Source organism: Scleropages formosus, chromosome 2, assembly GCF_900964775.1.
Source record: "Scleropages formosus chromosome 2, fSclFor1.1, whole genome shotgun sequence".
NCBI classification, from domain to species: domain Eukaryota; kingdom Metazoa; phylum Chordata; class Actinopteri; order Osteoglossiformes; family Osteoglossidae; genus Scleropages; species Scleropages formosus.
This window is the reverse complement of record NC_041807.1, coordinates 3,899,787-3,925,348: the sequence shown is the minus strand read 5'-3', so window position 1 is coordinate 3,925,348 and position 25,562 is coordinate 3,899,787. Positions and strand designations below refer to the sequence as shown.

The 25,562-nt window shown below is 45.8% G+C and overlaps 1 protein-coding gene across 1 annotated transcript in view; it reads left to right on the top strand.

The window, feature by feature from the left end:
- cdk18 (cyclin dependent kinase 18) overlaps positions 1 to 25,562 on the top strand; it is a 65,222-nt gene that overhangs the window by 22,707 nt on the left and 16,953 nt on the right. The window contains exons 2-3 of the mRNA XM_018758723.2: positions 6,709 to 6,844; positions 23,869 to 23,990. Coding sequence (XP_018614239.2) covers positions 6,709 to 6,844; positions 23,869 to 23,990 — 258 coding nt within the window. The remainder of the gene's footprint in view (positions 1 to 6,708; positions 6,845 to 23,868; positions 23,991 to 25,562) is intronic.

The following is a 25,562-nucleotide window of genomic DNA, read 5'->3' as shown; positions in this document are numbered from 1 at the left end:
CATTATTCAGTTGCGGGGCATGGTGGCGCAGCGGGTTTGTCTGTGTCCTGCTTTCTGGTGGGTTTGGGGTTCGAGCCCTGCTTGGAGTGCCTTGTGATGGACTGGTGTCCCATCCTGGGTGTGTCCCCTCCCCCCCAAGCCTTGTGCTCTGTGTGGCTGGGTTAGGCTCTAGTTTGCTGCGACCCTGCTTGGTACAAGTGGTTTCATCCAATCTGTGAAACCCTAGAGCAGGCAGCATGTGATCAACTGTCTGATTTCCTCACCTGGAACTGTCTCCTCGATGGTTATCAGTCTGGTTTCAAAGTTGGTCACTCTACTGAGACAGCCCTTCTGGTGGTGTCTGATGCTCTCTGAGCTGCCTCCCTCTCCTCAGTCCTCATCCTCCTTGATCTGTCTGCTGCATTCGACACAGTCAACCACCAGATTCTACTCTCCTCTCTTAGCCAACTTGGGATCAAAGGTGACAGATCCTATCAAGTGGTCTGGTAGAGCTCTTGTTCTTCTCCTCTGCCTCTCTCAACTGATGTCCTGCAGGGCTTGGTATTGGGTCCTCTTCCTTTCTCGATCTATACCTCCTCCCTCGGTCCAGTCATAACCTCCCATGGATTCAAATACCACTTCTATGCTGATGATACTCAGCTCTTCCTCTCCTTTCCACCTGCTGCATCAGACATCTCTGCACACATTGCTGCCTGCCTGTTGGACATCTCTTCATGGATGTCTGATCACCACCTCCAACTCAACCTCTCCAAAACAGAGATTCTTTACCTCCCAGCTGGCCCGTCCTCCTGTCATGATCTATCAATCAAACTGGACATTTCATTCATCTCGCCTACCTCCTTGGCTAAGAGTCTGGGCGTAACGATTGTCGCGAGTTTGTCTTTCTCTCAGCACATTGAAGCCACAACCCGGTCCTGCAGATCCATCCTGCATAATATCCGCAGGATCCGTCCTTACCTCACAACTGACTCTGCCCAACTACTTATCCAGGCCATAGTGACTTCCCGTCTGGATACTGCAACTCTCTCCTGTCTGGCCTTCCTGCTGCTGCCATCAAACCTCTGCAGCTTCTACAAAATGCTGCTACACGAGTTGTGTTTGATTTGCCAAGGCGTTCCCACATATCTCCTCTTCTCATTTCTCTACTCTGGCTTCCTATAGCTGCCCAAATCAAATTCAAGACCCTGGTTATTGTCTACAAATGCACCAATAGAACTGCTCCCAGCTATTTACAGGACTTGATCAACCGCTACACCCCAGCCAGACTTCTTCGCTCATCTACTTCTGCTAGCTTGGTGGTCCTTCGCACGAAAGGTAAAGCTTGGAGGTTCTCGGTTCTGGCTCCATTGTGGTGGAATAACCCTCCCCTCTCACTCAGGACTGCGGAAACTCTGTCTACATTCAAGAAGGGTCTGAAAACTCACCTTTTCCGGACCCACTTCGCCCAAGATCTCTCCAGTTCATGTACGGTGTAAATGTTCATGCACTGTAACTTCATGAGCATCCCCAGATATAGCTTTTATTCAGCCACTACTCCGGCATTGTATTTGCTTGTTTGTGTACCTTATAATATTTAAAAAAAAAAATTGGTAGGAGGGTATCAGGATTTGTCTATCCTGTGTTTTATGCACCTACTTGAACGATGAACCTCAGTGCAGCAAGTGGAAGGTAACAGACTAGATTTACTTGAGAGTCACATATCTGCAGCTATGTCTTTCTCTTAATGTAATGCTTAAATACTTTTGCTGAAATGTACGTCGCTTTGGACAAAAGCATCTGCTAAATAAATAAATGTAAATGTCTGTGTAAAAATACAGAGGGAGGCACAGTGGTGCAGCAGGCTGAGCTGTGGGTTTGCACATGGATATGAATGGTCTGGTTCAGTTTCTGTGGAGTTTAATTGTTCTCCTGTGATTGTGTGGGTATTTGTCTGGGGGCTTTGGTTTCCTCCCACAGTCAAAAGGCATGTGTCTCAGTGTACTGGGGACTCTAAAGTGTGTGTGTGTGATATGTGTTTTAATTATTTTCAGGGGTGAAAATAAACAGACGTGAGAAACATTGAGATGATGATGATGGCGTGGGCAACCACCTAGCTTTTGACCTCAAATATTCTGTCTGATCGCTCATACCAACATTAGTTTCTTTTTCTCCCCTCTGTTGCTTTCTGGTTTTTGTTTAACATGTTATCTGTACATTTTAATTTATTCATTTAGCAAGCACTTTTCTCAAAAATGACGTACATCTTAGAGAACAATACAAATAGTACATTGCATCAAAAGATGGAGAGATTTGGACCCAGACGCATGATTTTTGAGTACAGTGCATTTGTCTCATACAACCAATGGTCCAGTATACTCTTGTAATTGCTCTTGTTGCTTCTTCCTCTGAACTTTTTTGCAGATTTAGCATATTATGATAAACTAATCTGTTGGGATATACGCTGTAGAAAAATTAATGGAATTGATTTGACTTTCTTTCCACGAAGGGTATGTAAGCTTTATGTAAGCTACTTAACCCATAATACATCATTGTTTTTTAAACTGTGAAAAAATTACTCTTCATTTTGAAGATGAAAGATTTTCATGATCACAAGTAATTGTTGCATACTGTACACATTGTCTGTATAATGTCAGCTGGGCAGCTTAGCAGGCATTATACATCATGGCACCTAATGCACATGGATTCATTATTATTTTACGTATTGATTAATTTTTTGCCAGCTATAGTGCATTCCCACATGCATTGGAACGGGGACTGCGCAAGGCACTATAAAAATCATAAAGGTTAACGTAGATTTAAATGTTAATGTTTGTTTTGACAAAAAGTTTTTGCCTAGAACCTGCCCCAGTGCTACCAATTTAAAAATGTCAGTGTTAGAAATTTAAGTGCTTCTCTGGGGAAAAATTAGTTTGCACCAGGAAATCTCCCTTGCATACAGCCAGTTATTGTATTATTACCTATGACTCTGATGAATAGGCAAATATCACAACCAATATCCAAGGAATAGAGGTTGGGAAAGAAGAAAAAAACTTTGCGTAAGAATTTAGTACATTTTATGAGAAGAATGTAATAATGATGCCCCATGAGAACATCTAGTCTGTTGTAGAACTTGGCTGGTCAAGTTTGTCTGTGAAATTCAAGGCTTTGGGGATGAAGGGCTTAAAATTTTAATTGTTTGCATGTAGTAGTCCCCTTTTGAAATGTCTCGTGGAGGGATAGTACTGAATAAATCCCATTTAATTAGTGACTCTTTGACTCCTACCCGTGCTTTTGGGATGGTTCTCTATCGTCAAAATTCACTTAAGGCAAATTTACCTTATTTAACCAACAGTCAAATATGAGCATTTTTAAATCTCTGGAAATTATACACATAGATGAATTATTTATCAGTAGCTCACAGAATCCATTTAATAACCTGTTAATGATCCTTGATGATTAATCAGTCATTGATACACTTCTATTGACATTGATTCCTTTAAAAATATAACTGTTAACTTATTTTCCTGTAACGTACGTGTCTGATGATATATGTAATCAAAAAGATTGCCTGGAAATGACATCCCTACATTACTGAATGGTAATATCATGAAGTACATTGAAAAATTTGCATGGATAATGTGTGATGAACGTGCCAGGACACCCGGTCATGCAGACTTCTTTCAGCAGTTCCTGTTGAGCCGGCCGCTCGAGGAACTTGGAACTTCTTACTCATCTCCAACTGAAACAGTTCCGAATTACTTTAAATCTGTTGTTCAGTCCCTCGTTCAAAAAGAAAACATGCCTTGTGTAAGTAACAGTAGGGGTATTTATTTTAAAAAAGTTTTGCTTACAGTTCTTTGTAGTAAATTTCAGTTTCGAGCTGAACCAATTTATGTGGCAGAACTTTGATTTATTTTTCTGCTTTTGTCAGAGCACTAAATGGTTGAATGACCAGTACTGTAGCTAATGAAGGTTCCGTTTAGTTTTTTGCATCAAAAGGAGTCAATTGGGGTCCATCAGAAACCCGTGCTGCGACTAACTCTGTTGCCCTGTTTGTTTTCTGTCGTTTACAGTTTGTTTGAGAGATGACATGAGAGACGGTAGGTAAGGGGTACTCGAACCCGATATGGGAACCACCTCAGCTAGGTCCTCTCATTGAGTTATCTGAGCCAGGCCAATACAAATAAACTACATGTAATTAAGTTCTGAATGGCTCAAATGTTGAATTCTCGTCGGCTGAATTTTAATAAGAAAGTAATTGTCGAATAAGTTTCTTTACTGGGTGCACACAAGGGTCAATTTTACCAGATTTAATTCAAATCCAGTATAGGAACGTTTTCCAGTCTTCTAAAAAGTAGAAAATAGGACACAGGGGTTCTTTTCTTTATGGTTTTAATTTTTTTGTTTGCTTATTTAAAATTGTAATTTATAATAGAAAAAAAAAATAAAATTCAATTGAATATTTGCTGAAATAGTTTACAAGTGATTAGTGATATCAGGCTTCTGACAGACGCTGACATGATCTGTGAGAGACGGATTAAGTTGTGCTGGCTGCTCGCGTTGTTAGTATCCTTGATTTTTAATTTCATATTTGGTAATTTAGTTTTATTGACTGAAAGGGGCCTAAATATTCCCGTTATAAGAAAAGAACAATAGATACCATTAACTGTAGTATTGTTTTTGTTGATGATGATGATAATAATAATAATCCATTTCAATTTCCTGTGGTTTGCCAGACAGCTGCTTAGCCCTGCAGACCCTTTAAAGGGTATATTCTGCATTAACTTTTTGGAGGAGTGGGCTCTGGGAGGCATTGTTCCGCTGAACATACGAACTTACATATTGCACTGTGTTCCACAGGCTGGCACCGCCACTCTTAGTTGTGTGCATCTGGGAGGCAGGGTGTTTCAGCATCTCCAGTTTCCACTTTTAAAGGGATACCTTCTTCCTAGATTCTCCATTAATTAGTCTTGTAGCTATTGTTTCTCTAGCTTGTAAATTGAGGGGAGGGCATTTAGCATAGCCCTAGCAACCAGTCCGCCCTGCTGCCCGGCAACAGCCCTGAGAGAGAGAGAGAGAGACAGGCAACTACGTGATGGAGCGTGACTGGAGGAGCCATAGACAAAGCAGACATCCGGCAGATCAGCCCGCTATTTCGTGCGCTAATATTGCAGCACTGCCACCTTTCTGGTTTCTTCACATCTTTCAGTGTCTAGTAAACCTAAGCCAATGCAGCGAGCAACCAAATGAAAGACAAAAATTTCAAAAAGTAATGCATTTTAAATATTCCAGATTAGACGAACTGATTCGCATCTTCAGATATTTCAAAAACAATTTGCGGCTCTTTTAAGATTCAAATTCAGCATTGCTTTATTACTCAGTCTTAATTCAGGTCTTATTTGACTGGCTGTTGCGGAACGGACTGAAAAGTAAAGCATGGCATAACGGTAGAATGTTCCGTGTCTAATCCAGTACTTAAAAATTTAGAAATTTTGAGTATATAGTCTTATGAACAGGGGGTGTGGTGGCGTAGTGGAGCAGTGGGTTTGACCGGGTCATGCTCTCTGGTGGGTCTGGGGTTCGAGTCCTGCTTGGGGTGCCTTGTGACGGACTGGCATCCCGTCCTGGGTGTGTCCCCTCCCCCTCCAGCCCTACGCCCTGTGTTGCCGGGTTCGGCTCCGGTTCGCCGCGACCCCGTATGGGACAAGCGGGCTCAGATGGTGTGTGTGTGTGTGTGTGTGTGTGTGTTTGTTTGTTTGTGTGGTCGTAAGAATATTACCTGCACATTGTTAAAACACATTAAGACCAATTGTCACAAACTAGAAAATATAATGCAGATAATCATGTAATATAATATACAGAGACGTAATAATATCAAATGGATTTCAGTTAATGAAGTTTTGGAGAGAAAAATTTCAGTTTTCATTTCTGCTGTAAAGTTTACTGATCAGTTGAATTTCACACACTTCTTGCGTCAAAATTTGGAAATAGCTCCAGTAAACTCTGAGAGGAAGTGTGAGAAAGTGGCCGTCGAGCCAACGCCCTGGCTCCGTACGGAGAGGAGCCATATTAACAAAGTACTGACCTTAAGAGTACAGGTCCCTTCCCCTGGGGGTCCGTAGGGTTAGGGTTGCAGCACGCTTGCTCACAAACATGCGCGCTACGGGTAACAGATTCACCGGTTCTCCTGAAAGGCAGGTCTTCGGGAACCAGAGCAGCAGGAGAAAACCTGCACAAACATGGGGGAAAACTTTCAAACTTCACACGGACTGCCCAGTTGAACCATGCCCGAACCCACAGTCAATTAGCTATGAGAGACCAGTGCAACCTGCTGTGCTGCTCTTCCATAAAGACATCCTAGATATTTTTTTTTTTCTCTGCCACAAAAGTTGCATTCGGTTAACCGTGCACACATAATCCTTCGCGTGTGGATTTTTCTATTGCTATCCATTCAGTACGCTCTGCTTCAAGACGGAGTGCGAAAGCAATACTGCTGGAGGCGACTCGGCTTCAAGAGCACCGATTAGTGGAACACGTCATGGAAACCTTTCCATCAGTTGACGAAACGGTTTCGATCAACATGTTTTTAATTAGCTGTTGAAAACTTAACACCCGTGCTTTCCAAGCTGAGCTACCTACCACCTTCTTCAGGCAATATTCTCGTTCGCGTTGATGTTTCAAATTCCTTTTTGCCAAATCTGTAATCCAGTCACCCTCCCTGATCCCCAGAATCGGCTCTCCGGGACGATGAACAAGATGAAGAACTTCAAGCGACGCTTCTCGCTGTCAGTGTCGAGGACTGAGACGATTGAGGAGACCGAGTTCACGGAGCAGATAAACCAACTCAACATTCGGCACAATGAAGGTGAGCCCTGCTGCAGACAGGTCCTCTGTCAAAAGCGCAGCCCTGATAACCATCTCGCAATGAATCTCTCGACCACATAAGCCAGTAGACGGGCCGAGATGCATTAAAAGGTGATACATTTATCAGAACAGCAAAATTAGGCTTTTTTTTCTTTAAAACTCTTGTGTCTGACGGTTGTATAAAGCATTTCACTGGGCGACGTACTGTGTATGGTTGTGTATGTGACAAATAAAATTTGAATTTGAATTTATCTCCCAAAAATATATTCTTATTACATTTGGAAGAGTGTTATTTCCTCCTCTTTAGTGACAAGATTTGTTCTAATCAACTGTAATCAAGATTCCTTGTGTTGGATGTACAGTACTGTGCAAAAGTTTTAGACACTTGGTTGGGGAAAAAGCTGTAAAGTGAGAATGCTTCCAAAAATAATGCTCTTAATTAATGAACTTCCTACAAAGCTTAGTAACCATCCATCGTCAACAACCGCTTGGTGTAGCGGGCTTGGCCGGGTCCTGCTCTCTGGCGGGTCTGGGGTTCGAGTCCTGCTTGGGGTGCCTTGCAGTGGACTAGCGTCCCGTCCTGGGTGTGTCTCCTCCCCCTCCAGCCTTGCTCCCTGTGTTGCTGGGTTAGGCTCTGGTTTGCTGCGACCCCACTTGGGATAAGTGGTCTCAGAGAGAAAGTATGTGTGTGAATGCTTGGAAATCTAAAATATGCTCTTTCCCATTGACAGTAATGCAGAAGACATTAAATAACCATCTAAAACAAGTATTTTTGTGAAACATGCCTAAGACTTTTGCACAGTACCGTATAATGCATATGTGTTGCAATAAATAGTAAATCAGGAAGTCACCGTGCGTGGTGTGTGTCAGATCTGTCACAGGTCGTTATGCGTTTGCGGTCGGTGTTCTGCATGTTCGTACACTTGTAAAGCCTGTGGCCTTTTGTGACCTGCAGACAACCTGAGTGCAGAAGAACGCAATGGCTGCTGCGCTTTCAACCAGTGCAATTTCGGATGAGTCTGAGTTTCATGTCGACCGTATGAAACGCCACCCAGAAAGTGCGAGGGAACACTGCCCGCTCCAACTATCTTGCAAGGAATCTACAAGCTCAGCATGGGCAAACAGCTGACAAAACAGTTCTGTACCCTCTCAAGGCTCACGGGGCCACAGTTCGTTCTCAGAGATAATGAAAAGGCAATTCCTCCGCCGCTGCGAATCGGGTGTCAGCCCTCTCCTTTCCCTGAGCCGTCTCCCCGTGGCCGCCAGGCACTATGTGATGCGCCGCTGCGCTCGCAGACATATCCTGGCGGCACGGAACCTCGGGGAAAACACAGAGGAGGGCGGACTTGAGGGCAATAACAAGCTTTAAGCCCCCCGGAGCGAGGAGCGCTCACGCCGACATGATCCGAGGATATTGCGTTTCATACAGGTGTGCTGGCATCATGTGCTGGGGGGGAGGGATAAGGCTTTTGTTTCCAGGCACTGTGGAGAATTGCAATTATATTGAGGTGCTTGAAAAGGGGAGGGTGTGAGGAGAATGCATGGCGGGGGTCAAGAGCGGTAAGCTGATTTTAAACCCGACAGCCTTCGCCTGCTCGCGGTGGAGTTCAGTCTCCCCGCGGCTGCCGTAGGAGAAGCCCGTGGAGGGGAAGGTTTAGTCGAGATCAGCAATTATTATTTTCCCCCTCTCCCTGGAGCCGATGTCTGCGCCAGGCTCTAGAAATTGAAACTCCTCAATACCAGCAGTAATCAGGAGGAGGTGTCATCTGGCGATGGGCAGCTCCCCACCACTGCTCCTTTGCTTAGATGAACTTCATTATATTTTTCCTGCCTGTGTGCACCCATGGCTCTGGCAGATGCTGAGGAAAGAGCAGCCTCTGTTGCAAACCAGCCTCGGGCTGTTTGTTCCTTCGTCTTGACCGTCGGGACAAAATGAGAATGCCCCGAACAGCAGCGGGCGTCTTAAATGCATTGCACGCTGGCGCGGACTTCCGTAGGTCCTCTGGATCCGTGCGTGTTGCGCGCGCCTCCAAGAACGGCTCTCCAGCTGTCGTGTTCCCGGCACATGAAGGCGCACCAGGCCGGTGATTAGTGGGAAAATTGATGAAACCCCATTACAGCGGAATTACACCGCAGGCACCTGCAAGGAAGAACCATCTGCCGCACGAAGAGAGCAGTTAACTGGGAACCGCGGCGAGAGCTCTGGATCTGTCAGTTCCAGGCCTCGATGTTGGCAGGAAAGGATTAGCAAGATATCGGCGGCTCATTTCATAACACGTTCACATCCGATATACTCTCGACAAGAGTTCAGCGGTGCGCCCTTCACGCAAATACACACGTATGTGAGCACCCATTCACGTTTCCTGGAATAGCTGCACGAGCTCCAAAATCCTCACGGGTGTCAAGTACGGTGTCAGTCAAAAGTTTGAGCACACCACCTGGGAACGTCTGCTGACAGCTTCGGGCGGGAAACGAGCCGACGTCTTCCCAGCCGTGCAGCGATACCCAGAGATTCGGGACACCCGTGAGCTCCTTTGCTTCCACTCTCCTGTAAAGTCTGTCGTGCGGGTTTTGCTCAGGTTGTCCTGGTGCGCTTAAACCTTTGACTAGCACCCCAACTCATTGCTCAGAAATTCCTGCCCATGACGTCTCTTGACAGATAAGTCTTCAAATGGAACCTTGTCACCAGTCCAGCATTTCTTTAGTGCAAGAATTAAATTCTTCCTGCAGCTTGACAGCACACTTCAGATATTTTCAGTTTCTTTTTGTTTGTTTATACTTTTAACAGTGGATAAATATAATTAAACTAAATGGTAATTATTTTCTTCCTCTTTGTGACACGTTTTAGTTTTCCATCAACATATATTAGTTTTATGTTTTAGTCTTTATATTCACACACAAGCCTTAGGTAATGTTTAATTACAATATTCCTGCTTATCACTGGTATTGTGGGTACAATATATACTTAGTCTTTGTTGACCACATGCGTCTACTGGCCTGGTCCTTTTTTATGAGTAGGCAGTTTCAGTGTTTGGAATTATTAGCCATTAATTAACGGAGGCCTTTCTCTAATGTTGGGTTTGTATACTGCGCCATTCTTACACTTACGTACTCAGCTACACAGATGGTTACATTTCAGAGGTGGACATGGACAGCTGGTAGCGTAGTGGTTGGAGCTGCTGCCTTTGGACCCAAAGGTCTCAGATTCGCTTCCCACCTCCAGCTGTAGTACCCATGAGCAAGGTACGTACCCTGAATTGCTCCAGTAAAATTGTACAGCTGTATAAATGGGTAAATACTTGCAAGTAGCTTAACACTGAGTCATTTTGGAGAAAAGGGTCAGCTAAAGGAGGGGGGGCGCGGTGACGTAGTGAGTTGGACCGGGTCCTGCTCTCCAGTTGGTCTGGGGTTCAAGTCCCGCTTTGGGTGGCTTGCGATGGACTGGCGTCCCGTCCTGGGTGTGTCCCCTCCCCCTCCAGCCTTACGCCTTGTGTTGCTGGGTTAGGCTCCAGCTCCCCGCGACCCCGTATGGGGCAAGCGGTTCAGACGATGTGTGATGTGTGTGATGGGTCAGCTAAAGGTGCAGTTTCTGGCAGATAGACTCAAGGGTACTGTGGTAGCAGCAGAGACTCAAACCCAGGTTCTCCAATTCCGTGGCAGAAGTCCTTACCACTGTGCCACACACTGTCCCCACAACCTCGCACCATTGCATGCCCTTCCATCTCGCAGGTCCAGTGATTTGAATGTTAGATGAAATTCAGGTTTGCTTTTGTTTTTTGGGAATGCTTCTCCTGTGGATGCTAGCAACTTAGAAAAATAGCACGCAAGCAATCCCCACAGAGGATGCTGCCGCTGCCAAGATTCCTCGCATGCTTTGTTTGTGAATTCTAATGAAATCATCAGCTATTCTTTGAAGAAACCGCGCTGCTCTTTGAACGCCCATCGACTGCGAGTTCGGAAAGGAAGAGAAAGTGGCAGACCCTCATTAAGAGGTAAGCAGGCTTCCCTGGCTGCCTGCAAACCTGAAACAAGCGAGTCTCTCTGTCTCTTAGCGATGCTCCCTCGGCGCTGATTAAGACAGACCTGCAAAACAAACGCAGAAGGGGGGAAAAAACATTTTTTAGCGCTTGGTGACAGCCTTCCCCTCGTCCCCAGCGCATGCAGAGATAAAGGTGGGGAAGGAGCTCTGGCTGAGCTTCTCGTAGCCCCCTCCCCACATCCCCCCCAGGCCGGGCTAAAAATAGGTTGCGAGGATGGAGGTTTGTCAGCTGCTTCCTGCAGTGGCATGCTCAGCTGGTCTCATCACCCAGGACCGCCTTGGTGCATTCTAGGTTTTGCAAGGAGGCATTCGTCTCCGTCTCGGCCCAAAAAAAATCTGCCTCACAAATCTAGTGACAGTTAAGAACTTCTTCCCCTGTAAAGGTTGACTGAGGTGAAATGCACAGTGGGAGGTGTGTGGACGTGAGCATCCCACCGGCGGCGGTCCTTACGTCACCGCAGCATCGCCGACAGCAGCCGTCTTAATGGGTGCCTCTCGCGTTATTTTCTATCCTGCCTGCCTGTGTTTCTGATATTATTAGCTCATACATAAACAGACTCGCCTTTTTCCCCACAAAGTATCTGCCCAACCAGCTTTCAGTCTGAGAAAACAAAAAAAAAAAAAAAAGAAAATAGAAATGTCACCAGTCCCATTGATCTCCCTGTCCTTTTCAACGGGCTGTCCAACGATTTCCTGGAGGATGCTGTCGGGCTTTTCGCCCGGACCTCGGAGACAGGTGGTGTGGGAGGGGGGTGAGGATGCGAGAGGCTGGGACCCTTCTCTGCTGGGCGTCTGATGCGAGATTTTTGTTATGGACGAGGAGGATGACTTGCCTGCAGTGACCCCAATTACTGGCAGGAAGATGAAAGTGTCGGCTCTGGCTCCGATATTTAAATAAGCCGAGATATGCCTCTTCTACCTGTGCAGCGGTCGTACACGAATACGCACCATCAACAGACCCCTCTTTCCAAACCTCCTTGTGCGAGCCGCTTCTGCTCGTCTACCACGATATAATAAGCAACGCATCTGACTTGATCAGAGTGCCCGCATGGGCTGGCACCTCCCTGGCTAGTGCGTGGCGGAGTGTCTGCGGGCACACCTGCACAGCGGTCCTCGTGTGTGTGCTCTGCCGTGCGTTGAGGCTGTCCTTTAAGTTGAAGCTCCTCATTTGTAGTTTCAGACTCTTGATAATCAGTGCTACCGTGATGTAGTGCAGTGCTAGGAAATGAGCTGTCTAAGTGTACATTGTATAATGTAGTCATTCAATTTGATCTGAGGTTCTTCACTTGTGACGTGACCTGAAGGTAGACTGAACGTGACTTTGCTATGAAAACTCTGACTCTGTTCAAACTCATTCAGCAGTGAGACACTGAACAATTCAAATCCAAAGCAACAAAAATATAAATGGCTGCAGAGAAAATATTTCTATTGTCAGTTGGTGTGCTGTACTAATGCATCATTTACATTTATTTATTTAGCAGATGCTTTTCTCCAAAGCGACTTCCAATGAACTCTATGTAGTGTTATTCGCCCACACACCTTATTCACCAAGGTGACTTACACTGCTAGATACACTAATTACAATGGGTCACTCATCCATACATCAGTGAAACACACTCTCTCTCTGTCACTCACACACTATGGGGGGACCTAAACAGCATGTCTTTCGAGTGTGGGAGGAAACCAGAGCACCCGGAAGAAAAAACGCAAACTCTACACAGACTGAGGGGGATCGAACCCACATCCTCTCGCACGACAGCAGCGCTACTCACTGTCATGAGGACACACGGATGCTCCAGCTCTCAGGAAGCATATGGCTGCCTTTCATTCCAGGAGCATATTTTAGTTACAGGTGGCCCTCCATTTACGACAGGATTCCGTTCCAAAGACCTCTGAGTTAGTCGTCTTTGTTGTTAGTGTAAAATCCCCTTAATTGTATGAATCATGGAGGAATAAAATCAATTTACATGCATGAAAGCTACTCTGTATAATGGGCCTTTGTTATTTTTTTTCTACTAACGCATTATTCATCTTATCATAAAACTACTGATAGAAAAAACATAATAATATATAATATAAATCCATCCATCCATTTTCATTAACTGCTTGTCCTGGTCAGGATTGCAGTCGTTTGGAGCCTATCCTACCCTGGATGAGACAAAATATAAGTATATAGTACAATAATTATAAAATTAAATACAATGCAATACTGTATATAAGAAACGTCTATAATACATCCGTTTATAAAACTTAATGTTTGCAAATTTCACCCAGGACGTCTGCTTATCTCAGGTAGTTTGGGAAAGAATAGTAAGGTTAGTAATAAGGTTATTACTTGCTTAATTGTTACTTAATTATTACAACTGGAATCACTGTTTAGAATGAGTGCTGTTTATTGGCATTAAATGACGATGAATATTTAATGTTAAGCCAGTGGTATTATCATGGTAATCCTGTATCATACTTGTGATGTACTTACCTACTCCATGTGCAGCACTTAAGCACTTTGGCACTTCCTTCATTTATATTTTTGGAAACATACAAACACTGGCCATTAGACTGACTACTGTTTGAGTTATTGTACTCTGTTTTGCACCTAACAAATCTTCCTGTCCGATTGCTTATTGTTCAGGTCAGCGATGCTGTAAACGCTGCCGCTGCGGTGGTAACGGAGAGCCGACGAGCAATAGCAGGTTACGGCACTCGGGGACTTGCATGTCAGCAAGATCTTCTTGCATTTTGGTAATAATCAGAAAGTAAAGCCTGACACCATCGTAAATCACTGCTTTAGTCACACTAAAGCTGCTCTTTGTGTGCTTGATCACTCCTCCCGTAATCTGAACATGCCGTGTTGATGAGTGTTTTAGTGACAGGTCTTAAAAGTGCGAACGGTCTCAGACGCCATGTTACTACGGAGACGACGTGACACACGCCCCCCCCAATCTGTGAGTCTCAAAACCTCCAGGCCTCCGATGGCTCAGTTCCTGTGTCCACGGTGGTGCGTTGGAACGCGTTCGAGTGCCTTACCCCTCGGGTGACTGTATACACAGCGGGGGAGCTGTAGCTGGGGGCTCTTCTGACATCACTCCCGTTGACGAGCGCGTTCCCCTCGGCAGCTCGTAACGAATACATATGTATCCTCACCAGAAACAGCCTAAGAACAAGGAGGCCACTGTTTCCACCGGTTTCAGCAGCACATATTACATTTGTTTGTTTGTTTGTTTGTTTGTTGTTTACCTGAAGAAATGCACACAGCACGGTAGCGCAGCAGGTAACGTTGCTGTCTTCCTGGCTCTAGGCTTGAGGTTTTGAAGAGCGCTTCTGTGTGATGCTTACATATTTTTCGTTTTTTTCCCCAGTGTTTGTGCAGTTTCCTCTGGGTTCTTTGTTTTTTGTTCTGCCTTCCAAAGATAGCTTGCACAGGAGTACTGGGATCTCAGCATCGCCACAGGTGTGTGTGTGTGTGTGTGTGTGTGTGTGTGTGTGTGTGTGTGTGTGTGTGTGTGTGTGTGTGTGTGTGTGTGAGAGAGCCCAGAGCAAGGGACCTGGAACGCGTGAACTTCTGCCCAGGGTCGGCCCTTTCGGTTCTTTCCATGATCACAGTTTTAAGCGGAGGGGAAAGGGAAAATTAGTGGATACATGTAAAATTCCAAATGAGAAATATTACTCATAAGCTGCTCTGTTGAATGATAATCTTTTTTTTTTTTTTTCTCAAATGCATTGGGGGGGGGGGGGGGGGGGAGAGTCTTTTCCCTTCTTAACTGCCGTAGGTTAGAACCCTCTCTCATTTATCTATGCACTGTTATCAGCGCAGCCTGGCGTGAGAACATGCCGTGGTATTTCTTCAGAATGCAGAAGAACGGCTGGTTGGGTGAGCCCAAGGCACGCGGTACTGATTTTTTTCATTGGACAACGGGTTGGACAAAGCCCGACTCCCCCGAGTTTGTGGCAGCATGACGTCAGCGGCCCGTGCTCAAAGGACGTATCTGGGGAAGCGATTGGCTCTGTCCATACCTTTCGCCATGCTGTTTGGTGCGGTGTGATCATATGATAGTTTGCGACAGTAAGTGTCAAAATAGTGGTTCCAACAATGTAAGCTACGGTGCCAGGAAAAAAAGAAGTGTTTAACAGAAAAAAATAAAAACTTCACGCAGTGTAAAAAGGGTAATTGCTTGTACCCAGATGGCTGGACTTCTGGGATCTGTGCTCCATGGCTGCTGTACAAAAGTGTAATAATTCTGCGCATAGAACTGTATATAATGGCATTGCTTCAGATCATATACAAAGATATAAAGGACAGAGCACTTCCAATATGAACAAAGCGCAACCAGTAAACCACCTGAGTCATGGTGAGAGACACGATTGCCTTTACGATTGCACGATTGCATTCCAGCTCCCTCCTCGGCTCTGATGAGCACGTGACGTTACACATTCTACAAGCATCACGATGGCACAGTGAGTAGCACTGCTGTCTCACAGTGTCTGCGTGGTGCAAGAGGATATAGGTTCAGTCCCTGCTCAGTCTGTGTGGAGTTTGCATGTTCTCCCTGTGTCTGCATGGGTTTCCTCTGGGTGCTCTGGTTTCCTCCCACATTCCAATGACATGCTGTTCTGGTTCACCAAAAGTGTGTGTGTGGGTGTTCCGCTGATGTATAGATAAGTTAGGCAAAAGTATCGTTGGGCCAATGAAGGAGCACTGAAATGTGGGATTGCATGCAATGGATGCATAGAGGTTCTAAAATTAGAAGCGCAAAAGGGGGTTTTCAAACCCCCAACTGCAGAGCTAGGAGCTCATTATGCCCCCTACTGAGTTATCATACCTTTTCTGAAACACTGTTTCTAGATCCTTTCAGCAACACAAAAATAGCACATACCGTTTATATGTAGTATATAATATGTGTCAGGTTCACGTTAGCATGGAGCATATGCTCTAAATATTCACCCTAAAAGTTTCCGAAATCCAGAGAGACGCCAGTGATTAGATGAGCTTTGGAGCTCTAGGAAGAACGGATGAGAAGAGCTTTTTTCACATAGCTTCCCGTCTGTTCTCTGCACCGGGCTCTTTCTAGGAACACCTAAATGTGCACTGGAAGAATGATGCCGTGCTCCGGAATTTGGGGTGTGTTCCTCCAAAGGCAGCGGCTCAGCAGCTCCATGTAGCTGACAGTCCCTGCAAGCTGTTATTTTAATTCTCATGATAGAAGTGCAACTGTTACAGGCTGTGAGAATGAGTGTTAAGTACTGTCACAAGTGCTATCAGCGCTATATTAAAATGAAATAAGAATAACTAGGACACGTCTTTTACATTTTTCAGAGTATATGCAGTCCACCGATATGCACATCTCCATTATTTTCACAGCGAAATATTTTTTGCATTACTCTCCGACTTTAAATTGTCCCTGCAAGGCTGTCGGGCTCAGTTCCTGCTCAGTGTCAAGCTGAGTTCACAGGGATGAGCCGCAGCGGCACACGGATGCAGGGGCCCTTTCCTCGAGGTTCCAGAGGTTCCACCTCTGGGTCACACTCCATTGCCAGGCTTGCATGCTGATGACCTCAGTACATTAATGCACCGCAACAAAAAACACGTAAACGCACACGATGCTGCATATTTGCACACCTGAACGAGCTTTGCACGTGTACGCATGATGCGTAAATCCAAACATGCATCTGGTTTCCTCAACAGCATGAACCCCCCCAACCATCTGCACACCCATCTCCTGACATAGTTGATTTCCTACACATATAAGTTATATACACTCACTGGCCACTTTATTAGGGACACCTTGCTAGTACTGGGTTGGACCCCCTTTTGCCTTCAGAACTGCCTTAATTCTTCGTGGCATAGATTCAACAAGGCACTGGGAACATTCCTCAGAGATTTTGGTCCATATTGACATGATAGCATCACGCAGTTGCTGCGGATTTGTCGGCTGCACATCCATGATGCGAATCTCCCGTTCCACCACATCCCAGAGGTGCTCTACTGGATTAAGATCTGGTGACTGTGGAGACCATTTGAGTATAGTGAACTCATTGTCATGTTCAAGAAACCAGTTTGAGATGATTTGAGCTTTGTGACATGGCATGTTATCCTGCTGGAAGTAGCCATCAGAAGATGGGTACACTGTGGTCATAAAGGGATGGACATGATCAACAACAATACTCAGGTAGGCTGTGGTGTTTAAACGATGCTTAACTGGTACTAAGGGGGCCAAAGTGTGCCAAGAAAATATCCCCCGCACCATTACACCACCAGCCTGAACCGTTGATTACAAGGCAGGATGGATCCATGCTTTCATATTGTCTATGCCAAATTCTGACCCTACCATCTGAATGTCACAGCAGAAGTCGAGACTCATCAGACCAGGCAACGTTTTTCCAGTCTTCTATTGTCCAATTTTGGTGAGCCCGTGCGAATTATAACCTCAGTTTCCTGTTCTTAGCTGACAGGAGTGGCACCCGGTGTGGTCTTCTGCTGCTGTAGCCCATCTGCTTCAAGGTTCGACGTGTTGTGCGTTCAGAGATGCTCTTCTCTTTTGTTGACCATTCTCTGTAAACCCTAGAGACGGTTGTGTGTGAAAATCCCAGTAGATTAGCAATCTCTCATATACTCAGACCAGCCCATCTGTCACCAACAGCCATGCCACGTTCAAAGTCACTTAAAACACCTTTCTTCCCGATTATGATGCTCAATTTGAACTTCAGCAGATTATCTAGACCATGTCTACATGCCTAAATGCATTGAGATGCTGCCATGTGATTGGCTGATTAGATATTTGCGTTAATGAGCCGTTGAAGAGGTGTACTTAATAAAATGGCCAGTGAGTGTATGTATATATACACACACACACACACACACATTTTCAGAACCGCTTGTCCCTTACGGGGTCACGGGGAACCAGAGCCTACCCGGCAACACAGGGCGTAAGGCCAGAGGGGGAAGGGGACACACCCAGGACGGGACGCCAGTCCGCCGCAAGGCACCCCAAGCGGGGCTTGAACCCCAGACCCTCCGGAGAGCAGGACTGCAGTCCAACCCACTGCGCCACCGCACCCCCTGTATATATACATATATATATATATATTTTTTTTTTACAAACTGTACTGTATGGTCTATGTGGCACGGAGGTCCACAGAGAAATGGAATTTCTTTTCTCCTGTATGAGTAACTACACAGGCAGAATGACAATGAAATTGACTTTGATTCATACACAGACACTCTAGTATTATTTTACCGGTAAGACTGGGCAAACTTTACCTGGCTCTTTTCTTCAAAGCAGCTTACAGTGTTGTAGAAACTACACTTATTTACCCATTTATACTTTCATGTAATTCTACTGGATCAAGTTAGCGTGAGTTCCTTGCTCAAGGGTACTACAGCGGTACGTGAGATGTGAACCGGCGACCTTCAAATCCAACGGCTCTGCCTATGCTATCAGCTGTGCTGCGCATTCCAAGGATATATTCCAGCATATGAAAACCGTCGTATCAACGCACAAACGTGCACGTGTATAAGCAGACACAGACGAAATACACACCCTACTCATGATCACGCACAACACGAGGGCGCGTGCACCCCTGGAGACAGTGTTTAAGCCCACTTCAATGGTGGTGAAATGTATCACCTTAGTTCTGCTACATACATGCTGTCCCTTTTATACATATATAATATATGACAATCGATGAAATGCTTTTTGACACATTGTTTTTTGACACCGTAAACATCCCGAGGCAGAAAAAAACCACGGGAAGGCCAGTGTGTGCCAGGTATTTCAACAATGAGCTGTGGCTGTATCTAACAGCTTCCATTTACGAAAAAAAAAAAAAGCAATCACTGTTTCCTTTCCTTAGAGGAACAGTTTGCCAGCACGCCTTGGGCAGCCAGATAATGCGAGACATCAAATATCACTGGAAATAATTGGTTATTCATTACTGTTATTCATTTTTTCCTTCAATTTAATGGACGGTCTCACCCTCAGAAAACAGAAGCGAGAGGGTCTCTGCTTTGTCATGCATAAAGACCGATAGCGTGTGAGAGGAAGAGAAGCGCGTTTGATCTGCGGAACAGGTTGCTTGTGATTGTGCAGCAGTAAACATGAAAGCACACTTGTGATCGGTCACGCAACATCTCCCACATGAAAGGCGAGGCTGAGGTTTATATTTAAAAAAAAAAAAAAAAAAATCATAATAATTGCAGTCTTTTTTTTCTTCAGCGGAAATCTGCGACCCTGGATCGGCCTGCTTGGTGAGTTCGCCGGAAAGCCTGGTTCCCTTGAGGGAGAAGCCTTGTTAGCGATGTCTGATTGGGGTGCCCTTGCGGTCCACCGTTTCATCTGAAAACGTCTCCCAGCGGGGGAGCCCGAAAGAATGGAACCGCACCGCTCTTCCTCCGACGCTGTGTATCAGATGTTGAAAAGGGCTTCTTGATGCTTTCAGGATGACAGCGGGCCCATGTGATCATGACAAGCTAGTGCAGGATTGTTTTTCTGTAGGTCCTGTGGTGGAACTGAATACAGATTGATCTTCTAGTCTGTCTCTAACACACACATATATATAAAACTACTGTCTTTCCTGTGCACCACCATGGCATGCAAGGTATTTGTGTTCTCAGACACACCCATAATGATTTTTTCCTAAATTTATGACACGCCAAGTAATCTCCAGCTCTCTCTGTTTGTGTGTCACTGTTAGGCTGCAGCCTTGTACCGTACATCTATGAAGTCCAAACCAGCAGACAGGCGCTGTGATTTGTTCACAAGACTCAGAATGCACACACTTTTTTGTGGTGGTGGTGGATGCATGATGGCGCAGCAGCTAGTGCTGATGACTCACAGCAACTGGGCTGTGGGTCTGGGCTTCGATCCGGGCTTGATCCCTGCTCAGTCTGTGCAGGTCTTGCGTGTTCCCCCAGTTTTAACATGGGTTTCCTCCAGGTGCTCTGATTTCCTCCCACTGTCCAGGTGAATTAGTGGCTCTAACTTACTGTGCGTGTGTGTTACACTGCCCTGGAGTATAGATGAGTGAATGATTGTAGGGAGTTGGTTGCCGTGTATCTATGACATTGTTAGTCACCTTAGATAAAGGTTTCAGCGAAATACTGCATGGTAATTACTGTACACCAATTTTAAGAAATGTGCTAAATGTAAATTCTGCAAATTTAAATGTGATCTGTAGGGTCTAAATAAATCCCAACATTTTGGATGACTGGCTTAACAAAGCTGATTTAAAAGTAAGTGTGCAGAATTTTTTTCAGAAACGCTATTTAAACTTCTGGTTCGTGTGACAAAGGTGAAATTGTTGCGAGAAAAATAAGTGGAGAAAGTAACGTGAAAATGTCACGCTTTTCATAGTTCCGTGCTGCATGTGTGACATCGCAGGAAAGACAAAATTAAGCAAAGCTGAACCATTTTGCCCCTTTATGTATCTTCTTTTTGCGTAACTGCGCACACAGTGTGCAAACAAGCCAACGCAGTCTGTCGGGAACGAGAAGGATCGTCTGGAAATAGTCGCTGTATCTGACCAGATTCTCCCGGCAAATGCTTTTGATGCCTTCCAGGCTGCACAAGCTGTCCGCCTTCGCTTGGAAACCTCATGCTCGGCACACTCCTCCAGGCCAGCTGAGGCAATCTGGTGGTGAGGGAATTCCTCCGACTCCGGAGTGTTCCTGCTTCAGGCCGCCGGCTGCCTGCTCTGCCGATTGAACCGATCGGATCAGGTTGCAGCGCGGCACGAATGTCCGAAGTCAATTTCGGGATTCCGCAGGCTGCGGTGCTTCAGAAGAACCTCACCGTGCCGCACATAGGTTGGTTCCCCATCCGTGTGTTTCGGAAGGATAGCAGCCGGCCTCTCGAGTGACACGGCAATAAATTGCCTCGTGCCCTGTGGTTCGAACGCTACGGCAAACGATCCGTTTGCGGAGAGGAGGTACGGACCACGCGCGAGTCCTCCTTCTCTGTGGTGGGTCACCTTCTGGGGGTCTCTCCACCTCTTGCGCACTGCAACACCTATGGTAAGCCAGGCTTCCCCAGGGCTGAGGGTGGAATCGGACAACCGTCGCTGCCGTCCAAGTGTCATCAGATGAGTGCCGCAGCACCTACCAAGAAAGGAAGCAGACTGGAGGATGTGTACAGTATGCCTATGTTCACCCTTCCCGAACTGCAGATGGTGGCGTGGTTTGAGGGGAAGATGTAAGAACTGAGTAATTAGCCACGGCTAATTTGGGACAAGGGTAGAACGCAAATAAAAGAAAGAAACCTGGCAACCCGCTGTAGTAATGTCACTAAGGATACCTTTAGCTAAGGGTTAGTATTGAGTACATGTCTCCGTATGGCCTCCAGACACGATTCTTCTGTAATCACCCAAAAAAACAGAAACAGCATTCACGTCTTAAATATACTTGGAAATAATCTAATAACATGAGCTAATCGACAGCATGGTGGCACAGCGAGTAGCGCTGCTGTCTCACAGCACCTGGGTGGTATGAGAGGGACGTGGGTTCGATCCCTGCTCAGTCTGTGTGGGTTTCCTCCTGGTGCTCTGGTTTCCTCCCACAGTCCAAAGACCTGCGATCCAGGTTCACCCATAGTGTGTGAGTGAAACACAGAGAGAGGCTGTGTGTTCTACTGATGTATGGATGATGACCCAGTGTAAGTCACTGTGGTGAATAAGGTGTGTGGGCTGATAACACTACATAGAGTTCATTGGAAGTTGCTTTGGAGAAAAGTGTCTCCTAAATAAATAAATGTGTTTGTTGCAAGAAAAAACCCAGTAACAATTAAACATATGTACCACTAGGGTTTATGTTTTAGGCTACCACCATTTGCTTTATTGTTTGTCTGGACCAGTTTAGCAGTGTAATTCTGACCTGTAAGCACAAATGGGCTTTGCGGCTTGTTAGGCATCAGGTTCACTTGTCTGGGTCTCAGCTGAAAAGACTCGCCCGCGGGCAGGTGACCACCCAACATACAGGCCAGAGGAAGGCCAGCGTGTGCCAGGTACAGCACCTTTTGCCAAACGCAAACACGCGCCAAATAACTCCTCGCACTTCAGCTGAACCTGCTTGCCTCATTGCCTCGCAATGTCTCCACCAGACCGGACACGAAATAATGGAGAGCGAAGAAGGAGATTGAAACCACCGAAGAGCTGCTAGGGCCAGGGCAGGTCAGCCAAGCATTAATGAGGCAATTAGCATGTATAGTTGAGCGATTCAGGATCCAGGAAGCCCCGCTCTGTGCACCAGCCGTCTGCAGGACCATTCCTCACCAGGAACGGGCAACAGTAGTACAATCGATGTGTACAGGCCAATAAGCTGCTGAATCATTGAGAAACGTTGGCACTGGAGGTCAAGGAGAAGACCGGGAGATGGTTCGTGGCATTGCCATCGACTCATTGAAAGCTAGAGTTCACCAGCAGGCCGACAGATGGATGCAGATACGTGACTTTCGAATTACGCTCACTTTGTCTCGTGTCGTCATGTAAACCAGCTTACGTTACGTTTATTCATCCAGCAGACCCTTTTCTCCAAAGCGATGTACGTGTTCATTACATTAGCAGAAAGAGAGCCATAGATGCAGATGTGGGATTCTAAAGTACAGTTAGTTTCTTTCCACCACATGAACCGATGTTCATCGCACGAGTAGCTGCGGAAAACTTTATCCGAATATCAACGATTCCTAATCACATTCCTAAATATATTTATGAACATTTACATTACATGATAATCGTACCAGGGGGGTGCGGTGGCGCAGCGGGTTTGGCCGGAGTCTGCTCTGTGGGGGGTCTGAGGTTTGAGTCCTGCTTGGGGTGCCTTGTGATGGACTGGTGTCCTGTCCAGGGTGTCCCCCCTCCCCCTCCATCCCCGTGCCCTGTGCTACAGGGTTAGGCTCCGGCTCGCTGCAGCCCCCCTCGGGACAGGTGGTTGTAGACATTGTGTGTGTGCGTGTGCATAGGAGTAGCTGCACGAAGGTTTATTAGGTATAACCTCAAAAGTTATAGTGCATGAACATTTACACATTACATGAATTTAAGAGATCATGGGTGAAGTGAGTCTGGAAGAGAGATGATGGGTTACGTTAGATTACGTGGGTTGCTGCATTTAGAATTGCAGCGCACGCACTTTGCTCTCTTCAGCTAAACACTGAATGGGTCGGATTAATGTGTATCAAATACCACATAACAGACGGGCAAATATATAACTCATATAAGCTCACCTCTCCAAATCTATGGATTATCTGAATTTTTGAAAAAGTACACTGATAAAACAGGACCTTCTGAATAGGGGATTTTAAAAAAAAGTACAGTCCAGATTCACCAAAGCCTGGAGAAATAGTTAAAAAAATGAAAGTGTCAGAGTTCATATTTGGCACAGCCTTTCCCAGTAATGCAGCGCACATCGATTTCTTTGTCCCACTGTGAAATCGACGGGTGCCCATTCGTTCTGCCCCCAGATCCCCTCCGAGCTCTTTTCCAAATCGAGCCGATAGAGCAGAAAAGCCAATCTGATGTCATTTTCATCCCCAAATCGAGGCTCGGCTCCTGAAAATGAGACGATAGCGCCCAGCAGCTGACCTGGACCCTCAGAGCCAGTGGATCTGAGCTGGGACCAGATATTAACAGTTTGGATCCCAGCTGAGGTTTGGTCCCCATTTCACTTGACCAGATAATTTGCCGTCACGGTGCAGTGGAATATCGTAAGTTGAGCTACACCAACGCTGGAACGATGTTACGGCATGCTAATTAAGCAATCATTGTCATTACAGTTATTAATCAGGACAAAAATCCAAAACTAATTGCTCTCTTTCATTGGCAGCGTGTGACCAATCAGGTGTTTGTGTTTGGCAGGGTCACAAACCCAACTTGGTATGGTCCCGAAAAACAAGGCCGACATCGCCAGACAGTCAGAATGGCTGGCTCTGCAGTGAAGCCGATAAAGTGATTAAAGTTGCCTCGTGCGGTAATCTTCCTGGGTATTTTCATTACTTCCCCAGGCTTGGCAACGCGGGCCCTGCACCCAGAGCGTAGCCCCCTGGGAGGAGGCAACGGGGACCAGTCTCCGACCCAGCTGCATTACCGCAGCAAGCAACCTCAGCACCGTCGCTTCTCTATGGAGGTAAGTGGGGCTCGCTGTGCAAAGCCATGCTTGGCATCTTTACTGGAACGTACGTAAGGTTCGGTTCAGGATATGCATCTCCCAAGTACGCAACTTGGGCCTCTCCAGCAGGAATTGGGTTCACTCCTCTTTATAGCTTGTACTCGTAGTTTTTTCAAACTCTGGGAGGAATTGCTCATATGAGTAGGACTTCTCAATGTCAATCACTGCCACCACAGTGCTTGCCTGCTCAGCTTAGGCGCTATGATGCCTGAAAGGCGCTTCCGTGTTGTGGAGAGGCAGGTTATCGGCCGGTAGTTTGAAGGTGTTGTACCCGTTGTGGAGATCCTTCATGATCAGGATTGTCCTGCCCTACGTTAGCCAGTCTGTGTGAGCTTGATGTTACCTTGATGTTGGCAGCTCATTCATTTGTTCTGCCAGGCGTTCAAGGAGTGCAGTCAGCTTCTTCAGCCAGTAGATGCGGATCATGTCAGGTCCTGGTGCTGTTGAGTTCTTCATACTTGAGACTCACTGTTGGATGTCTGCCTTTGTAACGATGACTGGTTCTTGCTACGGGAGGTTGCTGTGGTCTGCTCTCAGGTCCACCAGCCACGGGGCATTGACATTGTATGATGCCTCCTTCTCCCATACATCCTTCCAGTATCGCTCAGTCTCAGCCTTGGGTGGGTCTGCTCTTGTGCTGCTGTTCCCTTGCAGCTGGGGGTGCAGTCTGGATGATTCTTTGGAGAACAGGCCATTGAATGAATAAATAAATAAATAAAATATATTATTATACAGTATGTATATATATATAATAGAGTACTATATAATATTATAATATCTACTATATACTGCATATATCAATTTGTCCAGCTGGGTATTTTATTGGCCAAATTCAGGATCAGGCTCAAGGGATCTACAGCTGTAATGGGAGCTCAATTTGAGCAGGCATGCTTCAGGTAAGAAGTCCATGTCCACGGGGAGTATTGTACCTGTTGCCACTACATGTATAGAGTTTCTTCAATCAAAATCCCGCGTCTCGCATTTCGTTCTACTTCGCATTTTTAAACGGATCTTTGGCTAATTATTCTTTTGTTACAGAAAACCGAGTCACTACGTGTCACATTGATCTTAATTTTCTTCATAGAATTTCTCCACTATTACCAGCCTCCGAAGCACTGCTGTACGCGTGGATGTTGTATGCGAATGCAGAAAATGGCAAAATATCCCAGGAATGATGCGTGAGATTAATCACACCCGCTGGGTACACTGACAGCAATAAAACACACCATCTCAAGGTATTCAGCTGTGCTCGATTATTTTCGCAAAGGGAGAAATTAGGCCTCTTTTACCGACCCTTCAGCTGCCAGCTTATTCACTGCATATTATAAGAACAGTAACTGGTAAATCCATTTTAAACTTGGGTGTATGGCTATTGCTGATTTTCTGTAAGGATCCAAGAAAGATTTTAAGTTTCACTATGCTTTTCAAAGGGATTCATTTTTAGTAGCTTATTTAGCCTTTTGTTGGCTTTGTACAAGGGTGGTGGTGGTGGCCCAGTGGGTTGGACCGGGTCCTGCTCTCCAGTGGGTC